Source organism: Tamandua tetradactyla, chromosome 9 (genome assembly GCF_023851605.1).
Source record: "Tamandua tetradactyla isolate mTamTet1 chromosome 9, mTamTet1.pri, whole genome shotgun sequence".
Classification (NCBI taxonomy): Eukaryota; Metazoa; Chordata; class Mammalia; order Pilosa; family Myrmecophagidae; genus Tamandua; species Tamandua tetradactyla.
In genome coordinates, this window is record NC_135335.1 from 31,915,487 (window position 1) to 31,939,660 (window position 24,174).

A 24,174-nucleotide genomic window follows, 5' to 3' on the forward strand; every position below is an offset into this window, starting at 1 on the left:
GACACATAATGTTGTCTGTCGGTCCTTCTCCCCGGTTTTGTTGCTTCAGCTTCTGAATTCTCCTTCTGTGGCTTTTTCTCTAAACTTCTCTGGTACTTTTCCTGTGAGCTTTCAATTTCACCTTTTCACTTTGTTGTGGCTTTTATCCTCTTATAAAGGACTCCAACTAAAGGATCAAGTCCTACCCTGAATGACCCGACTCGTATCTCAATTGAAATAACCTAATCAAAAGGTCCCACCCACAATAGGTCTACACCCACAGGAATGGAATAAAAGAACACAGTGTGGGTACACAACAGCTTCAAATCAACACATCTAGTAAAGATATACCTCCCTGTTGGCCCAGCTAGAAAAAAGCAAGTTGTAGAACCAAATGCCCAAGATGATACCATTTATGTAAAATTGAAACTCATGGAACTGTATGTACAGAGACCAGTATGCATTTTTAATGCACCCCAAAGTAACATTTATGTGCAAGCATAAGAACTTCAATGAAAATGATGCAGGCAACTACGGACATTCTATTCTTTGGTTTTAGTATGAAAAACCCCACCAAACTATTTGCAATCCCGAAAGATCTTGGGAGACGGCGATGAAAAAAAAAGGGAATTTCATTTTTCTCATGTTTATTAAACTTGAAGCAAGTATGACGAAATATAACAGGCAAAATTCTGGTGTATCAAATCTCTTAAAACAACCAAATTCTACAGAAATCCCCAAAACAAACCGAAGGCCACAAGTGAAAGCGCCCCCGCCCTTCACAGCGAATGGTGACTGAGAAAACCAGGGGCCAACCCCGCCTCCGAACCAGACGGAAGGCGCTCAAACGGAATTTTTTTAAAGCTGGGGAGGGCGGGGAAGGGGACAGGTCTGGGAGCGGGGGATTCCTGGCCCGCCCCGCGCAACTGCGGCGCCCCAAGCTTAACAGAGAATCTAGTGTGGGGCGGACCGAGCCAGACGTCCTTCTTCCCGCAGGAAACTCAGAGCCGGGGCTCCCCTTGGATTGGTGAAAATCGCGATCCTTGATTTGCATAGGCCCCACCCCGCGGCCTGCCGTCAGTGCGCAGCGTGCTGAAGGGCCAGGCCGGGAGACCGGAAAACCGGGAGACCGGGAGACCCGGAGAGTGGATGGGAAGCGGGTTGTCCCTGTCCGCCTTGGGCATGCTTTCTTCCAGGCGCGTGGAACAGCGTTTTCCGGGTTCCTCACTCCTGGACTCCCCAAAACGGGAGGCGCGGGCTTGGCGGTACTTCATTTCTTCTTAGGATGCAATACCAGGGAAGGCTCCGCCCTCCTCTCCTACCGCCATCCCTGTCTTGCTCTGGGCAGCTCTTGGCTTCTTTTCCCCTCGTGTGAGGAGGCTTCTGCACTCTTCATACGCCCTGGTGTGTTTCCTTCAGAGCACACACAAGCAACTATTAATGGCCAGGTGAGACACCTGGCCAATGCCTGCAGGTATAGCACAGGGCTCTGATTGTCTAGTCAACCCTTGAGCCCCTCCCATTAGTAGGGTTGGGAGACAGGCATGGCAATAGAGTCCTCACTTTCATGAAGGTAGTAATACGGGTTAACAAGTGGACAATTAGTTACCTCCCCAAATCAGTACGTATTATAGAATGATACAGTGTCAAGTACAGGCAAGGGAGAGCCCGCAGAGCAAATCACAGGGACCCTGAGTCCACCTAAACCCTGGGTCAAACCCCACCCCCAGCTTCTGGTGGTCCTGTGTCCTGCTCTGTCTACCCAGAGTAATCAGTGGATGGAGCTTGGTGGGCTCTGACTGGGCTTCCTCCTTCCTCAGCCCCTGTGCTCCCCTGGGAAGGAGAGGGGCTTGGACAGTTTCCGCCAGTTCTCCCCCACCATCCCTGCTATTTGGCAGGCACTCAGTCAGGTCAGACAACTTCCAAGAATTAAGACAAGTATGAAAAGAGATTCAACAAAGAGCCTCCCATCAAGCCTTTTTATTGTTTCCAAAATAGCATTTCTGTCTCAGAGAGTCCCAGTGCCCTCTGTTCTTGACAAAGCCCATTCTTTAGGACTGATGACAGCAGAAAACTGGGTAAATTCCAGAACTCCCACAATAGCATCATTTTCCAAAATGTAGAAAGTTTATCAAATGTAATTTACATGAATATAACAAAAGAAAAAATATATATAAAAAACTCTTAAGAACTTAATTCCAAAAGATGAAACAGCCCAAAGGCTGAGAAGCAAGCATCCTTCAGCTGGGAGTACCAGGTTAGTGCTGTGAGGGCACCAGCAGGGTCAGGACTCCAGGGAGGGCTCGAGGAGCCCTAGAGGAAGTCTGGTCCCAGCAAGTGCCCTGCAGCGCCTGCTGGGTTCCTAGTCAGGCCGGGGATAGTCATGCCCCCATGAGCCCATAAGTGTCAATGAAAACTATGCTACCTCCTCCCTCCACCACCCATAACCACCACTACGCTGCACACAACAAAATGCAAGAAACTTAGCAGTTGCTGCATTTAGTGCAGCAAACCCTGTCCTGGTCTCTAAAGTTCTGGGTACTAGTTGTGAGGCCGCTTGGCCAGGGGCTCTTCCTCCTTCTCTCGCTTCAGCCAGCGTTCAAGGAGTCCTGCACTGCCTCTCTTGGTGGGGACTGGGCTCTTCTGCAGGAACTGGCTGGACCACTGGGGCACATCTGACGCTTCCTTTTGGGGTGTTTTTGGATCTTCCTTTTTGGGCGACTTTGTGGCCAGCCACTGCAACATCTTCTGGCTGCTGGCACTTGCCTTGGGTTCCTAGAAGAAAGGAGGATGAAGCGGAAACCACCCTTAGCCTTAGGAAAAGGCTAAGAAGATGGCCAACTCCAAGGGAAAAAAACAGGGGAAGAGGCATTAGGTACAGACTCAGGCCTGGAAATGTTCCTAAGGACCAACAGGGCCCAGTAGTCACAAGTGTTCTCTTTCTCTTTGCTGCTGAGGACCTTGCAGCTCCTATCTCCTAATGTGCAGAGCTATATAACCTCTTCACTTTTCTTTGCCTCTTTCCCTATACATGTAAACTTAATTGCAATTAAGTACTTATTAAGGGCCAGACATTGTGCTATATACTTTACATGGATCATATTAACAAATAATATGAAATAGATATTATTTTCCTATTTTCACAAGTACACCAAGTCTCTGAGAAGTTAAGTCCCTTGCTGAAAGTCACACATATCTATAAGGGGGGGAACACGGATTTGGGCTCAGGTGGTCCAACTCCAGAGCCCACAATCCTAATAGCAACAATTACATTAATTACAACCTGCTTCTCAAAGGAATATTTTGTTGCTTTAGATTTCTGTCCTAAAACCATGCTCTCAGCATGCCTTTCAATAATCCTTCTGCACATTTCATTCCTTCCTTCATTCAGTAACAGTAAGGAGAACTTAAGTACTATGATTAATTTTGGGAATTCAAAATGAACAAAACACAGCACCCATCTTCAAAGAACTCCCAATTCTGGGATAGAAACTATTTTGTAACAAGTGCTAGTAAAGTCACATATAAAGTGCTTTGGGAGTACAAGGGAAGGAAGGAGCAAATGAGTGTGCTTCAAGGGGAGTAGCTCTTTGCTTCACAGAGAAGGGGTGTTGAACAAGGCAAAGAAGAGAATTGATGAGTACTCCAAACAAGCAGAGAATGAAGTATTCTCAGAGAAAAAATGTAATTTTGTGAGACAGGGGGAGTGATGGGGACTGAGGCTGGAGAGATGTAGATGAGCGTCAGCCTCTCCGCAGAGCCTTTTCTCAGATGTCATTAATGCCTTCTGCTTTCCTTATGCCCACATTCCAACCTGGAACAGAAAGATCCTCAAGTAGTATAATGCTGCCTCTCCAGAATGTAAATTCTTTTGGAGTGAAAACCATGGTGAGAGGGGGCCATGTCTAGCAAAACTAATGCACATATAATCACATTTAGGGATACTTGATAATAATAAAGAGATTAAGTGGCAGTGTTACAGGAGTTTGCAGAGGACAACAAAAGAAAAAAGATGACACTGACTATTAAAGGTGTGGATATGGAAAACTTTTTTAAAATGGGGGAAGGGCATAGCTGTTCTTTTTGCCACATCTCAGGCATTCTAAGATGCCTATTCTTGGAACACTCAGAGACATGTCCTATGCCTTGTCTCTCCATGATACCTACAAACAATGGCTATTTCTAAGTCTTTATCCCTAATGTCAGCGGGGGCAGGCTGAACACTTTGCTCTGGAACTTCTTTCCCCATTGTAGGCTTTTTGCCTATTCACCTTTACTTCCATGCTAATTCTAAGAGGTTAAAGTTCACGGCACAGATTCTCTCAAATTTTCCTGAAGAAAACAGACACCAGGAACTCCTTCTCCAACTTGCAGTTGAGATGCAGAGTTATAGAACAGGGACGTTAAATATCATAGGGGGGACAAAAATAGAATATGGCCAAGGGTTCCTTTAACTTTCTTACAAACTTGATTTATTATCAGAATTGCCAACGAAGGTTCTTAATAACACAGAAGCCCAAGCCCCAGCCCCGGCTATTGATTCAGTAGATTTAGATAGGGCCGCCAGCATTTACATTTTTAAAGAGCTCCTCTGAGAACTCCTTAGTCATAGTCAGGTTTTAAAATCATTGCTCTAGTCTACCCTGCCAGGCACAGGAATAGGAAACTGGTGGTTGAAATTAAAGCTCCAAATGTAAAAGATTATATCCTATAAAAATAGGCCATACTAACGGACAGAAAGCTCAGAAAGGAGTCACAAGTGCCTACCTTTTTGATCAACAAGTCAATAGGAGCCAGACACTCAGGAGTGTTGTTTCGGCAGTTGTTCACCACAAAGGAGACTGGATGGAAGGTGATGTTCTCTGTGGGGTGGATCAACTTCAGAGCTTCCTGAGTTGAGACCTCACCAAAGTCTAGCCATTTAGAGACTGCCTCCTCTCCATCTAATATAGCAGGCATCCTAGACAGGAAGTCAAGACACTGGTCAGAAGAGGTAGAGGGAGGGCATGGAGAGAAAGGAGACTTGAGTCCACATATAACTGAAATCACCACAAAAGACGGACAGCTCACCCACTCTCTGCACATCACATGTTGACTGCTGCCATGAAGCCTCCCAAACACAACTTAACAGGGCACTAAATTCAGCTCTGGAGAGCCTGCTTACAAAATTTCAGGACAAAGACAGCAAATAGTACATGGCTAGCGGCCAGGGTACTCCTGAGTACACTCTAGCAAATGGGTAAACCTTCTATAATTCCCCAGCCTGGATCCTGGAAAACTAGTATATCAACAACAATCTCCAGCCCCATGACCAGTGAAAGACTTTTAATAAGAAAGGGCTATTCACACATTTGTGAACAAAGGGAATCCATGCCTCAGCAAAGCAGAGAGGACGTCAAAGATGGTTCCTGGTACTGGGAATGTTAGGAAAAGAGCTTCTGTTTAGCTTCCAAATTTTGGCCTAGACCAATGCAAGGCATGGTACACATTTCATAGATGCATAAACATCAATTTTAATAGTTTAATAATGTAAGTTCAGCAAATCAAATGTACGTTAAAAAGTGTTTTAAAATCTTTGAAATCCAGATTCATCTTATGATGAATGGCATCTTTGAGTTGTATCATAGTTTTAATTAGTAGTACTTTATCTTTCTTAGCAGAATATAAATAATGGTCCATGTTTAAATGGATGGTATCTTAGATTAGATGAAAATAAGGTAATTTTACCATGAATTAGCAAAAAATAGACCTACTACATCACATCAAAGCATGATTTCACAGATCTCACTCAGGACAAGGCTAAGTAAGTGCAGTGTGCAGCACTGCATTCTTCTCAGTGAAACATCAAAAAGTAAATTCTCAGAGTGCTCAGATCTGGCAAAAATCATGAAGTATAGTCAGTTCTTCTAATGCTTGTTTTTGGAACACAAATTTTTTTTTTCAAGCTAATTCAAGTTAACTTTATTGTATTTTGGTGCTATCTCACATTTGTGTGCAATTACCTTTATCATTTTATTGCCAAGGCAGAAAGTAATCAGAACAATTATTTGAAAATGGAGGTTTATAAATTCTAAATCACAGTTGCTGGCATTTTTGATAAAACAGCAGCTTTATCTCAGAAAGTGGCAGGGACATCGGATAAATCATGCATCAGTCAAGTGTAGCTGACCCCCAAGTGCATTGCACAATATCAGAAGTGCTTCCAAAGAAACTTTCCTGCATCATCTATCATTTTTCATAATACAAAAATAGCTATACACCTGAAGAACAGAAGCTGGGGGGATAATGATAAATAAAAAAAAAAAGTAGTGTGGACAAACCATTAACTGCTCTCCCCTTTAAACCGTAAGATACAATAGGGAAACCAGACCATGCACATAAACAAATATGACTACAGCAACTCTAAATATCTGCATTCATATTCGTCAACTCAGTTTTAAATATAAATGAAATATAGAGTACAGTCATAAAAAGAAAAAGCGCATTTCTAGGCTGCCTGCACTTTGATGCTATGTTCAGGTTCTGCTGCTTCTCAAATCCACTGTCTCCACCAGGCTTGTCTACGTGATACCAGACGTCCCACACAGGCTGCTTATTGTTGTGCCTTTACAATTATTTTCTAGTCCTCATTTTCTCCAAAAGTGTATTGCTTAAAAAGGGGATTTAACTTGATTTTAAGGACAACAGGGGAGAAAACCTTGAGTCCCCACATGTGATTTTTCCCTCCACTCATTCCTGGTGACACGATATGCCAAGTGACAGGCCACCAGGGACTGTCCCTGGGCCCCAAGCACTCGTTGTCACACAGGAGAAAATCACCTGTGCCCTGAGCAGCAGCTCTTCTCAGGGGAAGACCCCCAGATCTGCCACTGGCATATGCTGGAACACAAATTTGTTCTAAATGCAATTGAAATGTTAGGGAACAATTTGAGCATAATATAAATTTTGTGCTTGCTTATGTATGATTTCATCAGAGACAAACGCTAGGTGACAGAAAACTGTACCCAGCTGAACTGAGGCTGGTAGGAATACACAAAACGCACTCATGTACACACCTGAAACATGTACCACCTACCTCAGTTCACCAAATTTATCCTACAACATTGACTGTATTTTGCTATTTCTTTTGCATTTGTGAACTTTTCTACATATAAAAACACTCATTCAACATCTCAAACACATCTGAGTTTCCTGGTTCAAAACATGCCAACTTTCTCTCTAAACCAATTCAACAGTTAGGTGAACTTACTGCCCTGCCTTCTACATGGGACATGACTCCCAGAGGTGTAAATCTCCCTGGGAGCATGGGTCAAAACTCCCAGGATGAGCTGGGGCCTGGCATCATGGGATTGAGAAAGCCTTCTTGACCAAAAGGGGAAAGAGAGAAATGGGACAAAATAAAGTTTCAGTGGCTGAAAGATTTCAAACAGACTTGAGAGGTTATCCTGGAGGTTATTCTTATGCATTATATAGATATCCCTTTTTAGTTTATGGTGTATTTGAGTGGCTAGAGGAAAGTACCTGAAACTGTTGAACTGTGTTCCAGTAGCCTTGATTCTTAAAGATTATTGTATAAAGATGTAACTTTTACAGTGTGACTGTGTGAGTGTGAAAACCTTTTGTCAGATTCTTTTATCCAGGGTATGGACAGATGAGTAAAAAAAATATGGATAAAAAATAAATAGTAGGGTAAGGAGTAAAATAAATTGGGTAGATGGAAATTTTAGTGGTCAATGAGAGGGAGGGGTAAGGGGGTATGGGATGTATGACTCTCTTCTTTCTTTTTATTTCTTTTTCTGGAGTGACACAAATGTTCTAAAAATCATCATGGTTATTCTCACAAGCAGTGAGGACACCCAAACCCATAGGCTGAACCCTCAATCTTGGGATTTGTTCATATGAAACTTATACCCGCAAAGGATAGGGCTAAGCCTACTTAAAATTAGGCTTAAGAGTCACCTCCAGAGAACCCTTTTGTTGCTCAGATGTGGCCTCTCTCTCTCAGCCAAAATGGCAAGCAAACTCACTGCCTCCCCCTCTCCATGTGGGACATGACTCCCAGGGGTGTGGACCTTCCTGGCAACGTGGGACAGAAATCCTAGAATGAGCTGGGACTCAGCATCAAGGGATTGAGAGAACCTTCTAGACCAAAAGGGGAAGAGAGAAATGAGACAAAATAAATTGTCAACGGCTGAGAAATTTCAAACAGAATCGAGAGGTTATCCTGCAGGTTAAGTCTTATGCATTATATAGATATCCCCTTTTTAGTTTAAGTGGTATTAGAAAGGCTAGAGGGAAGTGCCTGAAACTGTACAGCTGTGTTCCAGTAGCCATGTTTGTTTGAGATGACTGTATAATGACATAGCTTTCTCAATGTGACTGTGTGATTGTGAAAACTTTGTGTCTGATGTTCCTTCTACCTACAGTATGGACAGATAAGTAAAACATATGGACTAAAAATAAATAAATAATAGGGGGAACAAATATTAAAATAAATTGGGTAGAGGGAAATACTAGTGGTCAATGAGAGGGAGGGGTAGGGGTATGCTATGTATGTTTCTTCTTTTTTCTCTTTATTTCTTTTTCTGGAGTTATGCAAATGTTCTAAGAAATGATCACGGTGATGAATATATAACTATGTGATGATATTGTGGGCCACTGATTGCACACCAAGTATGGAATGTTCATATGTTAAGAGTATTTGTGTTTGTATATTATTTGGTTCAATAAAACCAATAAAAATTAAAAGAAAAAAGATCATGGTGATGAATACACAACTATGTATGATATTACGAGCCACTGACTGTACACCATGTATGGATTGTGCGTGTGTGATTTGTCAACAAAAATATTTTAAAAATTAATAAAGAAAGAAAAGAACATGTCAAGCTGTGCATGCAAATGGAAAACTTGAAGTATTAAGGAGAGGCTCGAAATCAAAAGGCACTTTGAAACAAAAAAAAGAGGATATGTGATATCTCCCTTGCAACAGTGATAAAGGAATCCACTAATGTGGGTCCATAACTTCTATAACTTGCAAAGTCATTACCAACAAAGCCTATAGGAAGAAAAGAAATGGAAAGATTATGTGGCAAGTGGACTGAATGCCAAAGAGGGAAAAAATTGGAATCTTTCCCCCAAAGAGAAAACACTATCTATATACAAAGCCCTGAAATCATGCAGGTCTGTGCTAGCAGGGGGTTGATGATTTAATATATTGCTACAATTTCCAAAGACTTTCAGTTGTTGGGCAAAACCATGAATACAGATGAAAAAGCCACAAAAGAATTTTCAGCAATGATTCAGAAGTTTATCTGATGAAATTTTCAATTTTGACAAGAGATGTATCTACTATAAATGCACACCTGTAAGGAGCTACATTTCAAAGGCAGAAAAATATGCCCCCCGATTTAAGGTTACACAAACTTAAGATCACAAATTTGGATACTTCTACCATCACAATAACCCAAGAGCTGCAACCTTTCTGATAGCTACTTCTGCAAGCGAACTTCAAGCCTTTTTTAAGGTAAGGTGCTATATGTATTGCGTTATTTATGTATTTCTTAACCACTTCACATGTATGAAACTATAAACTATTTTTATTAAGTTCCTGTCTTTTTAAAACATTTCACTGAGAAAAGTTTTTAAGTATTACGCCCTTAACCCCATCTTCCCCATAAGCTCTGTGGTTTTTATTCCATGATTTTGCACAATGCAGTGATTTTTAGGCATACGTGTCATGCAAAAGCAGAACTGACCGTATTTTGCGAGGCAACTTAGTTTTCCATTTTTTTAAATCTGTTAATAAAGAAACTTTGAATTCTAAAAGCTTCCTGTCTAAAAGCAAAAGGACAAACCTTCCTGTCTAAAAGCAAAAGGACAAACCTTCCTGTGAATCCTTTTTGACCCAGGGATAAGAAATTTGACTTGCCTGTGATGGATGTCACTCAAGCCTCTGCAGGAATCTACTGTGATGATGGTATAGGAATACAGGAGGTTTCCTCCCTCTGGGGGCTCCCAGCAGTCAAAGATCCCAGCCATTGTCAGTGGCCTCCAATTGCCCCAGACGTTCTCCCAGTCTTCAGGACTGCTGGCAGGACCAATGCTGCCTGACTGGAAGCAAAATACAATGGCAGATTAGAAACTCAACAGCCTTGTTTTACACAGATTGGGTATCACTACCAGACCTAAGAACATAGCCATGATTTCACAAGTTATTTAGCCCATGCCTTATTAACCCCTCTGGTCTAGTCACCAGAGAAAAGAGGCGTGGTGATAAATGTCCACCAAAGCTGTAGATTTATGGCCCTTCAATGCTTCAGAATATAATTGAGCATGTTCACTAAGCATCCACCCAGGTCCTTCCATAATCAGGCCCACCATGCCTTCCAACTTTCACTCACTATATTAATTTTGAGAGGCTTTTTTAAAAAAATTTTTTTATTAATCAAAAAAAAAGAAAAGAAATTAACACAACATTTAGAAATCATTCCATTCTACACATGCACTCAGTAATTCTTAGTATCATCACAGATGTATGATCATCATTTCTTAGTACATTTGCATCGATTTAGGAAAAGAACTAGCAAAACAGCAGAAAAAGATATAGAATGTTAATATAGAGAAGAGAATTAAAATAATAATACTAATAAAAAAATATATATATAAAAAGGAAAAAGAAAAAAACAAAAACAAAAGATACAAACACACAAACAAACAAACAAAAAACCATATTTCAGGTGCAGCTTCATTCAGTGTTCCAACCTAGTTACATTACACTTAGGTATTACTGTGCTGCCCATTTTTGAGTTTTGTATCTAGTCCTGTTGCACAGTCTGTATCCCTTCAGCTCCAATTACCCATTATCTTACCCTGTTTCTAACTCCTGCTGGTCTCTGTTACCAATGATATATTCCAAGTTGATTCTTGAATGTCGGTTCACATCAGTGGGACCATACAGTATTTGTCCTTTAGTTTTGGGCTAGACTCACTCAGCATAATGTTCTCTAGGTCCATCCATGTTATTACATGCTTCATAAGTTTAGTCTGTCTTAAAGCTGCATAATATTCCATCGTAGGTATACGCCACAGTTTGTTTAGCCACTCTTCTGTTGATGGACATTTTGGCTGTTTCCATCTCTTTGCAATTGTAGATAATGCTGCTATAAACACTGGTGTGCAAATGTCCGTCTGTGTCTTTGCCCTTAAGTCCTTCGAGTAGATACCTAGCAGTGGTATTGCTGGGTCGTAATCCATTCTGCCATTCTATGTCTTTTGATCGGGAAATTCAGTCCATTAACTTTTAGTGTTATTACTGTTTGGATAATATTTTCCTCTACCATTTTGGCTTTTGTATTATATATATCATATCTGATTTTCCTTCTTTCTACACTTTACTCCATACCTCTCTCTTCTGTCTTTTCGTATCTGACTCTAGTGCTCCCTTTAGTATTTCTTGCAGAGCTGGTCTCTTGGTCACAAATTCTCTCAGTGACTTTTTGTCTATAAATGTTTTAATTTCTCCTTCATTTTTGAAGGACAATTTTGCTGGATATAGGAGTCTTGGTTGGCAGTTTTTCTCTTTTAGTAATTTAAATATATCATCCCACTGTCTTCTAGCTTCCATGGTTTCTGCTGAGAAATCTACACATAGTCTTATTGGGTTTCCCTTGTATGTGACAGATTGTTTTTCTCTTGCTGCTTTCAAGATCCTCTCTTTCTCTTTGACCTCTGACATTCTAACTAGTAAATGTCTTGGAGAACGCCTATTTGGGTCTATTTTCTTTGGGGTGCGCTGTACTTCTTGGATCTGTACATTTAGGTCTTTCATAAGAGTTGGGAAATTTTCAGTGATAATTTCTTCCATTAGTTTTTCTCCTCCTTTTCCCTTCTCTTCTCCTTCTGGGACACCCACAACACGTATATTTGTGTGCTTCATATTGTCATTCAGTTCCCTGATTCCCTGCTCAAGTTTTTCCATTCTTTTCCCTATAGTTTCTGTTTCTTTTTGGAATTCAGATGTTCCATCCTCCAGTTCACTAATTGTAGCTTCTGTCTCTTTAGATCTACCATTGTAGGTATCCATTGTTTTTTCCATTTTTTCTTCTTTGTCCTTCACTCCCATAAGTTCTGTGATTTGTTTTTTCAGATTTTCTATTTCTTCTTTTTGTTCAGCCCATGTCTTCTTCATGTCCTCCCTCAATTTATTGATTTGGTTTTTGAAGAGTTTTTCCATTTCTGTTCGTATATTCAGCATTAGTTGTCTCAGCTCCTGTATCTCATTTGAACTATTGGTTTGTTCCTTTGACTGGGCCATATCTTCAATTTTCTGAGCATCATCCATTATTTTCTGCTGGTGTCTGGGCATTTGATCAGATTTCCCTGGGTGTGGGACCCAGCTGGTTGAAAGGTTTTTCTGTGGAATCTCTGGGCTCTGTTTTTCTTTTCCTGCCCAGTAGGTGGCGCTTGTGGCAGTCGTCTGTCGGCCCGGGAAACCGCGTGTGGAGGCGGGGGTCGCTGGCTGCCGCGGCTTGGGGGAGTGCCAGTCCAAATTGCCCAGCTGGCCTTAGACGCCAAGCGTGACAGGAGGGCCCCGCTATCCAACGTTCCCAGTCAGACCGGGGAGCCACGTGCGTGGAAGGGACCCCAGTCGCCAGCCGCCCCGGCCGGGAAAACGTGCGCCCCTCGGGTATCTCACCGCAGCGGATTCTCCCTGCCCGTTCAGCCGTTCCAGAATGGGGTACGCTGTCTTTTTGGTCTCTGTCGTGACTCCGGGAGCTGTTTCGTATTGTTTCTGTTTCTTTAGTTGCTTTTCTGGAGGAGGAACTAAGACCCGCGCGTCTTACTAAGCCGCCATCTCCTCCGGAAGTCACTATATTAATTTGAATCCAAACCAGCTGTCTGTAAAAACTAACTTCATGGCCCTGTGTCTTGCCCAAGCACCTCCTTCTGCCCAAAATATCTTCATATCCTCTCTCATCTACGTGCCACTGAAAATTCAGTTCCAGGCCTAGAATACAGAAAGTGTGTCCCTCTCACCCTAACCACAAACAAAAGCTGGATAATCAACAAAATCATAACCTTACTAAAATCCACCAGAGAAATAAGGTTACAGGGAAATCAATTAGCTTGAAATTTAAGGAAGGACAGGAGCCTCTAAGGAGAAAACAGACATAGGTACTGGCTTACCTGTGGCAACAGGAGGAAGACAAGGCCTCCAGAGAAGCAGATATGAATTCAGATAAAATTTATTAAACTTCTCAAAGCAGAACGTGGGCCAACGTGAGAGTACAGAACCTCAGCAAGCTGTGGATATCGGGGGAGGCTCTTCCCCCGAGACCTCTCAGGGTGTTCACGAGAAAGACTGCAGCAAGGCAGAAGACTGGAGAGAGCCCTCCTGAGTGGTTCAGTCCTGGAGGAGGAAACTCCTCTGTTGCTGGAAAGGCATGAAGCCTCACCTGGTCACCTCTCTCCTGAGGAACACAAGCCTTAGGCTGCCAGGAAAAGGGCAATAAGCCCTGCTGTCTCTAGGATAAAGGTGGAGACCCACTGCAGCTGGAAAAGGGTGACAGATAAACTCCTCTACCCCCTAGGGGAGAAGCAGGATTGCTGAGAAAGCCTAAGCCTGAGCCTGAGTCCAATGGATACAGGTCTGCCTGAGAGTGAGCCTGAACCAAAATAAGAGAGAACAGTCCCCCAGGTTAGCAAACACTAAGCAACAAGCAACAGGGTTCTATTGCTATGGGAGGGACAAAAGCATTGAGAGAACCTCTCAAAGGCACAGACTCAAAGGAAAGACCTACAGCAGAGGGTGGAATAGGACTACTGTAAAAATTCTTGTGGAAAATCACCCCCCAAGCCTAAGCACAAGGTAACACCTGAGAAATTTAAAGCCTGTGGTGAATAAAGGTAGTTAAAACAACAGCAAAACACAAACCCACTTCAACTCCTGACTAGATTGATTTCAACCTCTCATATTAATGGCTTAATAGAAGAGTAAGCATGCCTATTTCCAGACATAAATATTATTTATCTGTCTCTACTGTCCTATAATCATATGTCTAGAAACCAAATAAATTATGAGATGCAAAAAAATATATATGATTAATATATTAAGGGCTCTTGTGGGAAGGGTGGGTAATATGCAAGAACAGGTAGAGAATTTCCAGCAGAGAGATGGAAACCATAGGCATACTTTGAGAAACTGCAGGTTCAGTTCCAGACTACTGCAATAAAGCAAGTCACACAAATTTTGGTTTCCCAATATTTAATAAGTTATATTTATACTATTCTGTAGTCTACTATGTGTGCAATAGCATTATGTCTAAACAAACCATGTACATACCTTAATTTAAAATACTTCACACCAACTAGTATGGCTATAATAAAAAACCAGAAAATTAATTTTGGCGAGGATGTTGAGAAACAGGAACACTTATTTGTACACTGCTGATGGGAATGTAAAATGGTGTAGTTGCTGAGGAAAAGAGTTTGGCAGCTTCTCAGTAAGTTAAATACAAAAATACCATATGAACCAGAAATTCTACCCCTAGGAATAGCCCAGAAAAAGGAAAACATGAGTTCATACAACTAGTACACAAATGTTTATAGTAGCATTTTCCATAATAACCTTCAGACAGTTTGAAGCTGTATATACCCCAGAAAATCACTTTCTTAAATTTAATGCATCCCTATGGGTATGGACCCACTGTAAGAATCTTAAGAGGTGACCCACCTCATTCAAGGTGGGCCTTAATCCTCTTATTGGAGTCCTTTATAGGAGGATGAAATACAGAAAGAAACACATAGAAGACAGAGAAAAAGACACAGAAGCTCAGAAAGAAAGCCATAGATGGAGCAGTCAGAAGCTGAAAGCAACAAAACCTGGGACAGAAGGACCAGCAGACTCCATCATGTGCCTTGCCATGTGACAGAGGAGTTCCAAGATAACCAGAGTGCTTGTTGTTGCCTTGATTTGGACATTTTCATGGCCTAAGAACTGTAAGCTTGTAAACTAATAAATTCCCACTGTTAAAAGCCAGCCCATTGCTGATATTTGGAATTCCAGCAGCTTTAGCAAACTAAAACAAGTTCAAAAATTCATCAATGGATAAATGGACAAAATAAAATAAATAAAATGTAAATGCATACAATGGAGTAATATTCAGCCATAAAAAGGAATGAAGTCCTGGTACATGCTACAACATGGATGAACCTTGTTGTAATGAAGACATGATGCTAAGTGAAAGAAAGCAGATCAGTAGTTTCCAGGGACTATGCGAAGAGGAAATGGGGCTTAATGAATGTGGGGTTTCTTCTGAGGATGGTAAAAATGTTCTGGAATTAGAAAGCAGTAACGGATGCATGACATTGTGAATTGTAAAAAATGGTCATAATAGTGAATTTCATCTCAATAAAAAATTAATATGAAGAAACAAGAGTGGTATCCTGGAATTAAAGGGAAAGAAGTCATACATGGACAATTCTACATACTGGCATTTCTTCATCTTTGATAAATTAATATCCACTCTAGCCCCCATCTTCCTAGTACCCTTCATTCAAGATAGAACTGCTCCTAAGCACAGAAAAGACCTTAACGGGGAAAAAATAATCAATTATTTTAAGGCTAAAGCTCCTGATCTAGTATCACAGTAGCCATGTGATTGCCTCCAGACAAGCCAACAATCTTTCAACCCAAAACAATACAAGAGACAGACTTTAGCAACCAAATGCTACTAGGATTCACTTTTAACCATTAGAGACAAAAGTATTTCATGCTATACACTAAAACTGAAGCAATGAATTAGGGAGCCACAAACTTACACATTCAAATTCCAGCTCTTTCCCAAATATATAAAACTCTTTACATTGGTTTCTTACCATAAAATGGTAGAGATTTCTATTTCTTGCCCATACCACCAAGAAGTAAGGGCTTTAATAAGTGTATGATAAATGAATGGTCGTTTGGTGAAGTTAAAATAGGAGTTTAGGACAACATGATTGTATAATTATATGTTTTTACAATGTGACCGTGAGACTGTGAAAACCTTGTGTAAAATAGAAGCTCCTTTTATCCAGGGTATGGACAGATGAGTTAAAAAGTAAGGAGGGCGCGCTACGGTGGCTCAGCAGCAAGAATGCTTGCCTGCCATGCCAGAGGACCCGGGTTCGCTTCCCGGAGCCTGCCCATGTTAAAAAAAAAAAAGGTAAGGAAAAAAAAAATAAATAATAGGGGGTGTGCCATAAAAGAGGAAGCATTTTGGAGAAAGCTTGAGAACAACAAGATAGCCATAAGAACTACCAGAGCCCATGCAGCCAGATACCTTTGGAGATGAAGGAAAACACCCCCAGAGAAGCTTCATGAAACAAAGCCTGGAGAGAAAGCTAGAAGACGTTGCCATGTTCACCATGTGCCTCTCCAGCTGAAAGAGGAACCCTGATCATCATTGGTCTTCTTAAACCAAGGTCTCTTTCACTGGATGCCTTTGATTGGATATTTTTATGGCCTTGCTTTAGATGGGACATTTCCATGGACTTAGAACTGTAAACTTGCAACTTAATAAATTCCCCCTTTTAAAAGCCATTCCGTTTTTGGTATATTTTAAATAATAATTGGGTAGATTGAAATACCCAATTATTTGGGTCAATGAGAGGGAGGGGTAAGGGGTATGGTATATATGAGTTTGTTTCTTTCTATTTCTTTTTCTGGAGTGACATAAATATTCTAAAAGTGATCATGGTGATGAATACACAACTATGTGATGATACTGTGAGCCACTGATTGTATACCATGTACGGACTGTATGTGTGTGCAAAGATTTCTTAAATAAAAATATTAAAAAAATAAAAGATTTTTAAAAATGTAAATAAAAAGCTTCAAAAAAACTGTCTAAGAGAACAAGATAGTTTTACTTTTCTTCTTTGTGTCTCAGTTTCACCTGTAAAATGAAAATAATAGCATTTTCTGTGACATGGTTATAAAAATACTAAATAAATTAATATACATTAAGCTTATAAAGAGTACCTGGCTCATAGAAAGCACTTACTATTTGTTATGATAATTAATATATATTAATTATTCTAGATTAAACAGTCTTATCTCCTACAAATCATATGTATCTTACTGGACTGGCTACAGAGCAGATTTTCTGAGGGTGAGACAAACTTCCTTTACTATGAGAAGTCCCAAAAAATGAGATGACACCTTCTTCAGAAACAATTAAAAACAAAGCAAACTCAAATGCTTTAGCAATGTTAGGATGATAAACCATAATGTTGGTATGTCTGTTTTATTTTCAATCTTCTGATAATATTATGCTGTGAATAGGTCAAATCTACTGCCTTAAAATGAAAGCTCTATGAGGGAAATGTTAAGCACCAAATTACCATAACATGACCTATCAATTTCACTAGAAAGGTTCGTGGCAACACTTTCCACAATAGCCAAAAAGTATAAACAACCCAGATGTCCATCAACTGATTAATGGATAAAATGTGACGTATCTATATAATGAAATACCATTCCGCTATAAAAAAATGAAGTTCTGACAAATGCTAAAACATGGATGAACCTTGAAAACATTATGCCAAGTGAAAGAAACCAGTTACAAAAGACCACATATGGTATAATTCTATTTATATGAAATGTCCAAAAATCTAGATATAGAGAAAGTACATTAGTGGTTGCCAGGGGCTGTGGGAAGAGGATAATGTTGAGTGTATGTTCACGGGTACAGAGTTTCATTTTGAGGTGATAAAAATATTCCAAATTAGACAGTGGTGATGGTTGCACAACTCGGAAAAAAATTAAAACCAATGAATTGTACAATGTAAAAAGGTACACTTTTTCTGAGTAAAGTTGTTATTAAAAAACAAACTATGAATGAAGAAAAAAATGTGCTTCCTTGCATTAATTTGCTTCATAGCGGATTTCCAAATATCCACTATGAGTATTGATGAAGATACCTTTTCTGTTTTGGTTTGGGGGAAGTAGATGAAGTAGGGCTGCCTCTGGCTTGTATCTAGACATGGCTGCCACTCATAGAATCCATCTGCTAGAACAACACAGCGTCTTCCCTTTCCCAGAGGCACCTGAGGGAAAATATGAGCAAGGTATGGTCTTAGTAATAAATCATGTTTCATAGACTGCCATTATATGGACTTGACTTAAAATCTCAGATCCACCAATGTAATCTTAAAACAGTTAATTTCACTGTTCCTATATTTTCTTACGGATAAAGTGGTGATAACAGCATTTACTCAAACAGATGCTGAGTAGATTAAATGATGTGTACAAAATTAACCAGCTCTCTAACAAACAGTAACTAGTCTCCAAAGTTGGACCCCCAATGACCCATGCTTCCCAGTATTTATACTCTATGTAGTCCTCTCCCACAGTGAATTTTGGCTGGCTCTGTATAAGATAACATGCAGCAGAAGTGATGCTATGTGACTTCCAAGGCTAAGTCACAAAGTCTTATAGCTTCTGCTCAATTCTCTTGGATCTTGAGCTCTGGAGTAAGCTAGACTCCCTGTGAGAAGCCCAACTACCCTGAGACCCCCATGCGAGGTTTGTGGGTGAATAAACCATCCCGGACATCTCGTGCTCATAACTGCATAAGAAACCCAAGTGAAAACCATGTAGTTGAGGACATTCAGCCCACAGAATATGAGATAATAATTAACTGTTGTTTTAAACCACTAAGTTTTGGCATGGTTTGTTACACAATAATAAACAGAATACTTTCAACATTAACAACAGTCTTTAGAATCTTAAGAAAGGTTCCAAAGAGAACCTTATTATAATTCTCAGGTACTAATATCTCTGTTAGAAATGACAGCATGATATGTATCTTCTCCCTAGATCAGCTACCTACTTTGAAGGATCGCTTCTCCATCATGGTATCACTACGACAGTTAATAGTGTTGAACTGTAGTTTGGAAGGATCACCTTCCTTGAACCAAGATGGGACCAAGCCCCATCGCATGGGAGCAATGACACGCTCAGATGAGTCTGCATCCTGCCACAAAGAAAGGTAAGATCAAGTTAGGAGAGCATAATGAAGTTTAGAAAACAAAATTTAGCACACAATTACATTACTATTAGATTTTGATAGATAAAGAAAAAGAGAAGGGCGGGCCACGGTGGCTCAGCAGGTAAGAGTGCTTGCCTGCCATGCCCGAGGACCCGGGTTCAATTCCTGGTGCCTGCCCATGTAAAAAAAAAAGAAAAAGAGAAGATTATTAAATGGGAATGATTCTACATGAAAACAATTTTGACGATTTATCATGGTATGGAAAACTTTTGACTTAACAATCACATTTATTAGAATATAAGACATTCTGCTTGGGTAGGGTGGGAAACACAAAGAGGTTTAGTTTCTACATACTTAATTAGTGCGTACTCTGTAAGAGACATACTGCTAGGCCCTGCACTTCATGTGGTCTCTGTTGCAATTACTGAAACTACTCAACTGTACCACTGATAGAACAAAGCAGCCAGGCAATATGCAAATGAGTAAGCATGGCTATGCTTTGTATAATTTATTTAAAATCAGGTAGCGGGCCAGAATTGACCTCAAGACTACCATTTGCCAGTCCCTGGTATACAGAAAGAACATGGCTTTATAGGGAGATCCCGATTTAAAAAATCTCTTCTTTGCTATTTAAGAGGTTGAACTAGTCTCAATTTCCTAGACTTTCAATTTTATCCATAAAAATAGAGTAAATAAACCCTACCTTTCAAGATCATTTTTAAGAATTAAACATAATGTAGATAAAATGTGTAGCATATTATAAGTGCTCTAATGGTAGTTAGATATTTCTCTAAGGTTAGGATTATTTTAAATATTAAAACTTTTCTATATAAAGGTGTTTGTTAGAGTCATGAGGATAAATGAGGTTTCTCTGGGAGTAAATCAAGCACAGAATGTAACGTGAGAGTACAAAAAAAAAAAAAAAGAGTAGAGGAAAAAGCAAGATTCCAAGAACATTAACTAGAGAGAGAGAGGCAGTGTCAGGATACAATTTTGGTTGTCAAGACCTGAGGGTGGGGTAGTGGTAGTACTGCTACTGGCATCTAGTTGGTAGAGGCCAGCTATGTTGCTCAAGCCCTACAATGCACACAAGAGCTCCCTAAAGAATCATCCCACCCAAAATGTCAGTGCTTAAGTTGAAAAATCCTTTTTTCACAAATTCTATTGACCACCTTTAATTCCAACATTTGAATGTGTTCACTGAACAGCTGTAAACCAAACACAAACATGAGGCTGCCCTCTACTGGGGATATGAACAGAAAGTGGCTGGGAAGCCAAAATACTGAAAATTTTGCTCAGTTTTAGTCATCTTTTCCCCTACCCTTTTGGACTGCTGACCAGAACAGCTGGAGGCGCTGAGGCAGATAAACAAAAGAGGAAATAATTTGCAAATAAGTGGTTTCAAATGCAAATACTGCAAACTGTACACATGTGCTGGCCGTTGATTTGGAATAACGAACTGCTGAAATGGTTCTAATTTTGCTTCACAATTTATAGGTTTTAGAAAAATGAAACCATGTATTTATTAAAATACTTAACAAAACTAAGTAATGTCATGAAGTTAAAACTCTACATGAATAAATTCATACCACGGATCCAAAAGAAGGAATGTTTGCCATGGGCTCCACCTTCCCCATTCCTGGGTCCAAGTAGTATCTAATGGGTTGGGGACAAAGATGTGGCTCTTAATCCCAGCTCTGTCCCTCACTGGTGAGGTAACCTAGGATAAGGTTTCTGTACTTCTGTCTTTATATCTATTTAACAAATTTTTCTGCTAAAAAAGAGTAAGATAAAAAAAAAAGACTCATATACTTAATCCTTCTCTTTCTCCTCACTCCAAATTATGCCATCCTCAGAAACTTGTTTTTTTCCTTTCTCCTTCAAAGTTCCCCATGATATATATTTATCTTGATTTATCTCTGATTAAAAATTTTTTTTTTAGTTTCAATAGGGAAGTATGGATCCTCTAAAAAATAACTCAAGAATAAACTATCTCATGAGTCTTTTTTGACTAACATATTACCAAGAGAGTTCTGAAGGAGTAGGTACCGGATATGTAATCAACTTTATAAAGTGATTTCAGCAATACAGATCAAATAGAATCAAAATCCAGGAAGGAAATAATCAAGATTTTAAAAAGCATTACCCCCCCCCAAAAAAAGTATTATCAAGGCATTTAAAATATTCAAGACCTGGAGTAATTATTAATTTCTAAATGAAATCTTCACTACACACACACAAAATAACTTTCAGGAGATAAAGCAAAGACCTAAAACATGATGGTAAATTATTATACCCAACATTACAGGGATAAATAGTACAAACATAGATAACCAAACCAAATCCATCTGTTTCTGGTGGCAGTAGGAGCAAGCATACAAAGACTGAAAACACAAGCTGAAAGAATAGAAACTTTTCAATGTTCTGAAAACATCAGAGGAGCAAGTGGCGTTTATCCTACCCCAGCCCTGGAATTTAGCTGGCTTGGTAAGGGATATAGAAGTCATTTTTCTTTTTTAACATATTCAAATGATCCCGATGATTAGTGAGGTCTGAAAGCTGCTACCTTAAAAAAAAAAATGTATTCAAATAAAAGGCTCAAATTAATTTGGTGCACATTAAGGCTAGAATGCCTTGTATAGAGAAGGCACTTAAATTGAGCCTGAAGAATACTGAACTGTTTCCTAAGGTTATAAGCTACCAATAAAATTCTTCTTTCAGTGAAGCCAAGTGATTCTCAACTTGGTGTTAGAAAACCATCAGTAAAAGCTGGTGTTTAGTGTCATCTCAGAGGCTGAGCATACACTAAACCAAACAGGAGTACACGAGCATCCCAAGGCTGAGCCAGAAGCTGCGATGGGTACAGAGAAAGCGATTACCTTCTCCAAGTGCAGTCGAGACACAAGCACTGGGCTGTTGGACTGGGGGCTCTTGTTGTAAGATGGGTAATACTTGTCGGAGTCTCTCCATTCTGGGAGCCGCTGCTGGCCCTGGCGGTCCCGGTAGGCACAAGCTCTTGTGAGAAACTCTCTAGGTAAGTGACAGGATGTTCGCCCGCACATTCTTTAACACTGACAATTGCACCTTTAAATCACAAAAGGTTAGTGCAAAGTTGCAATGTCTTAAAGATTGGATCTTATTCCTTTATTCACAGCATTCTCTTAAGATTCCCAAGTAATGGTCATTTCTTCAGAGCACTAGATAACCCCAAGTCTGAGGTCTTCCAAGAAGCTCCATTAGGGCAAGGACTATGCCTGTTGTAGCAGCTCAGCGTCTGCTCCCCCAAGTACCAGTTGCTCAATTTATGTGTTCGGCGAAATGAGGTCCCTGGGAGCACTTGTGGGGTGCCTGGCTCCTTCCACTTGGTGCTCCTCTATCCTGTTTAGCCCCCATTCCTTTTCCTTCTCTCTTCCCCCTCCTAGAAGGTCCGGCTAACCTCGGGGGTGGCAACTCCTTGGCAGAGAGACTCGGCCTCTTTGTTGTTCACTTGTGTCTCCTCTTTGATCCCCACATACCAGGGAGCCTCCGCGACCCAAACTCACCGCCTGCGCCATCCCCACCCTCACTGCGTCCCCCCACCCTCGCTGGCCCCTCACCTTCACACCCGCCCCACACTCCCTGGCCTCAGGTCCCCAGTCTCCTCGCCTAAGGCCCCCACGTCCCTCACCTTCACGCCCGCCCCGCATTCCCTCGCCTCAGCCCCCCGCGTCCCCTCGCCTCGGGCCCCCACGTCCCTCACCTTCACGCCCGCCCCGCATTCCCTCGCCTCAGGCCCCCGCGTCCCCTCGCCTCGGGCCCCACGTCCCTCACCTTCACGCCCGCCCCGCATTCCCTCGCCTCAGGCCCCCGCGTCCCCTCGCCTCGGGCCCCCACGTCCCCTCGCCTCGGGCCCTCACGTCCCTCACCTTCACGCCCGCCCCGCATTCCCTCGCCTCAGGCCCCCGCGTCCCCTCGCCTCGGGCCCCACGTCCCTCACCTTCACGCCCGCCCCGCATTTCCTCGCCTCAGGCCCCCACGTCCCTTACCCCAGGCCAGGCCGCTCGTGGCGTGTCCCCTCACCTCAGAAGCCGGCGTCCCTCACCTCAGCGGGGGTGGCGGGCTAGGGAGGCCTCACTACCGCGGGGTCACGCTCTAGGCGGGCCGCGCAGCGGGCGCCAGGCCCCGCCCCCCAGCGGGTCAGCCCCGCCCCCGCGGCTCCGCCTGGCTCCACCCCCCACGGCAGTGGTCCCCGCGGCGATTTTCTCGCTGGAGGGGCGGATCTTCTTTTCCTCCTCCTCCCCCACATCATGACCAGGGAGAGGGGCCCGGAATCTGAATGGCCCGAAAGTTCCCAGGGGGTCGCTCAAACTGGGGCGGGGGGCTCATCGGTCCCAGCCTTCCCTGAGTTTCACTTTCCTACATGTTCTCCGTTCCCCTGCGGTTTCGGAGAGGGGGGGAAAGGTCCCCTAAAACTAGGCTGATCGCTCCACTAGCAGAGCTCTTCCAAGCTTAAGTGCTTTGCTCTGTGTGGCGAGAACTAGAAGTCTAGGGCAGCAGGTCGTTGCAGGGGTGAAATAGTGAAACTCCATTTTCTTTACTTCGCAGGCCTGCTGTCTCATAGTTTGGGGCAAAAATTGAGTAGCAGTCAGAAAGACTTGAATGCATCACATAAGACCCTCAAACTTTGGTGGGTGGCAATGAGACTTCCCAAAGTCCTCACCTTTTCTGAATCCGAATCACGAAGGTTGAGACCCAGAGTTTCTTAAAACAGGCTTTGCAAGTGTACTTGAGCTGGTAAAATTTGAAAACCACATAGCTTGAATTCAGCAGAGGTGGCCTCTGAACCTGCTCCCTTGGAACATAAACCCATGACTTCTTCACCTGTAGCCAAAACAGAACTCTCTAGAAGGCTAATCTTCCCCTTGCTTCACTCACTGAACCAGACTGACCTGGGAGCCAAGCAAACCTCAGCGCAAGCTCCTGATGCTAGCTAGGTAATATCCAGGTAATTGACTCAACCCCCTTGGGGCCTCCATATAAAAGGGGGGGTGACTGTGAGAATGCACGAATAAGAGTGTGAACTCAATGCTTATTAGGCGATGCTGGGGACCATGACCAGAGGGAAGGTGCTCCACCTCACAAATTAAAATAATAGTCAAAGGGCTGTGGGTGCAAAGGGAAT

The 24,174-nt window shown here is 41.8% G+C and overlaps 1 protein-coding gene and 1 long non-coding RNA gene across 4 annotated transcripts in view; one reads left to right on the forward strand and one right to left on the reverse strand.

The window, feature by feature from the left end:
- Positions 1 to 1,930: 1,930 nt before the first annotated feature.
- On the reverse strand, positions 1,931 to 23,177 carry HMCES (5-hydroxymethylcytosine binding, ES cell specific). 2 transcript variants are annotated; one of them, XM_077116365.1, is made up of 7 exons: positions 23,073 to 23,177; positions 21,893 to 22,097; positions 18,855 to 18,998; positions 17,944 to 18,069; positions 9,911 to 10,092; positions 4,747 to 4,939; positions 1,931 to 2,754 (listed from the first exon to the last, which is right to left on the reverse strand). In XM_077116365.1, exons 2-7 carry the CDS (start codon positions 22,073 to 22,075, stop codon positions 2,521 to 2,523), a joined length of 1,062 nt encoding a protein of 353 aa, XP_076972480.1. In that variant the 5' UTR covers positions 22,076 to 22,097; positions 23,073 to 23,177; the 3' UTR covers positions 1,931 to 2,520. The 2 variants fall into 2 exon arrangements, with proteins under 2 accessions (XP_076972480.1, XP_076972481.1); XM_077116366.1 differs by having other exon boundaries at positions 23,039 to 23,168.
- LOC143646929 (uncharacterized) overlaps positions 5,978 to 24,174 on the forward strand; it is a 30,905-nt gene continuing 12,708 nt past the window's right edge. The window contains exons 1-2 of one of the 2 annotated variants that reach the window (XR_013157751.1): positions 5,978 to 9,505; positions 18,842 to 19,013. This is a non-coding gene — a long non-coding RNA (uncharacterized LOC143646929). Of the gene's footprint in view, positions 9,506 to 12,563; positions 13,850 to 18,841; positions 19,014 to 24,174 lie in introns of those variants that run through there. The other variant, XR_013157752.1, reaches the window with a different exon arrangement.

Coding starts and splice junctions, on each gene's coding strand:
- HMCES (XM_077116365.1), bottom strand. CDS start 22,075: ATGTGCGGGCGAACATCCTGTCACTTACCTAGAGAGTTTCTCACAAGA. Junction 18,999..21,892: donor CTCGACTGCACTTGGAGAAG/GTAATCGCTTTC, acceptor TCTTTGTGGCAG/GATGCAGACTCATCTGAGCG. Junction 4,940..9,910: donor TTGAGTGACATCCATCACAG/GCAAGTCAAATT, acceptor CTTCCTGTCTAG/GATGCCTGCTATATTAGATG.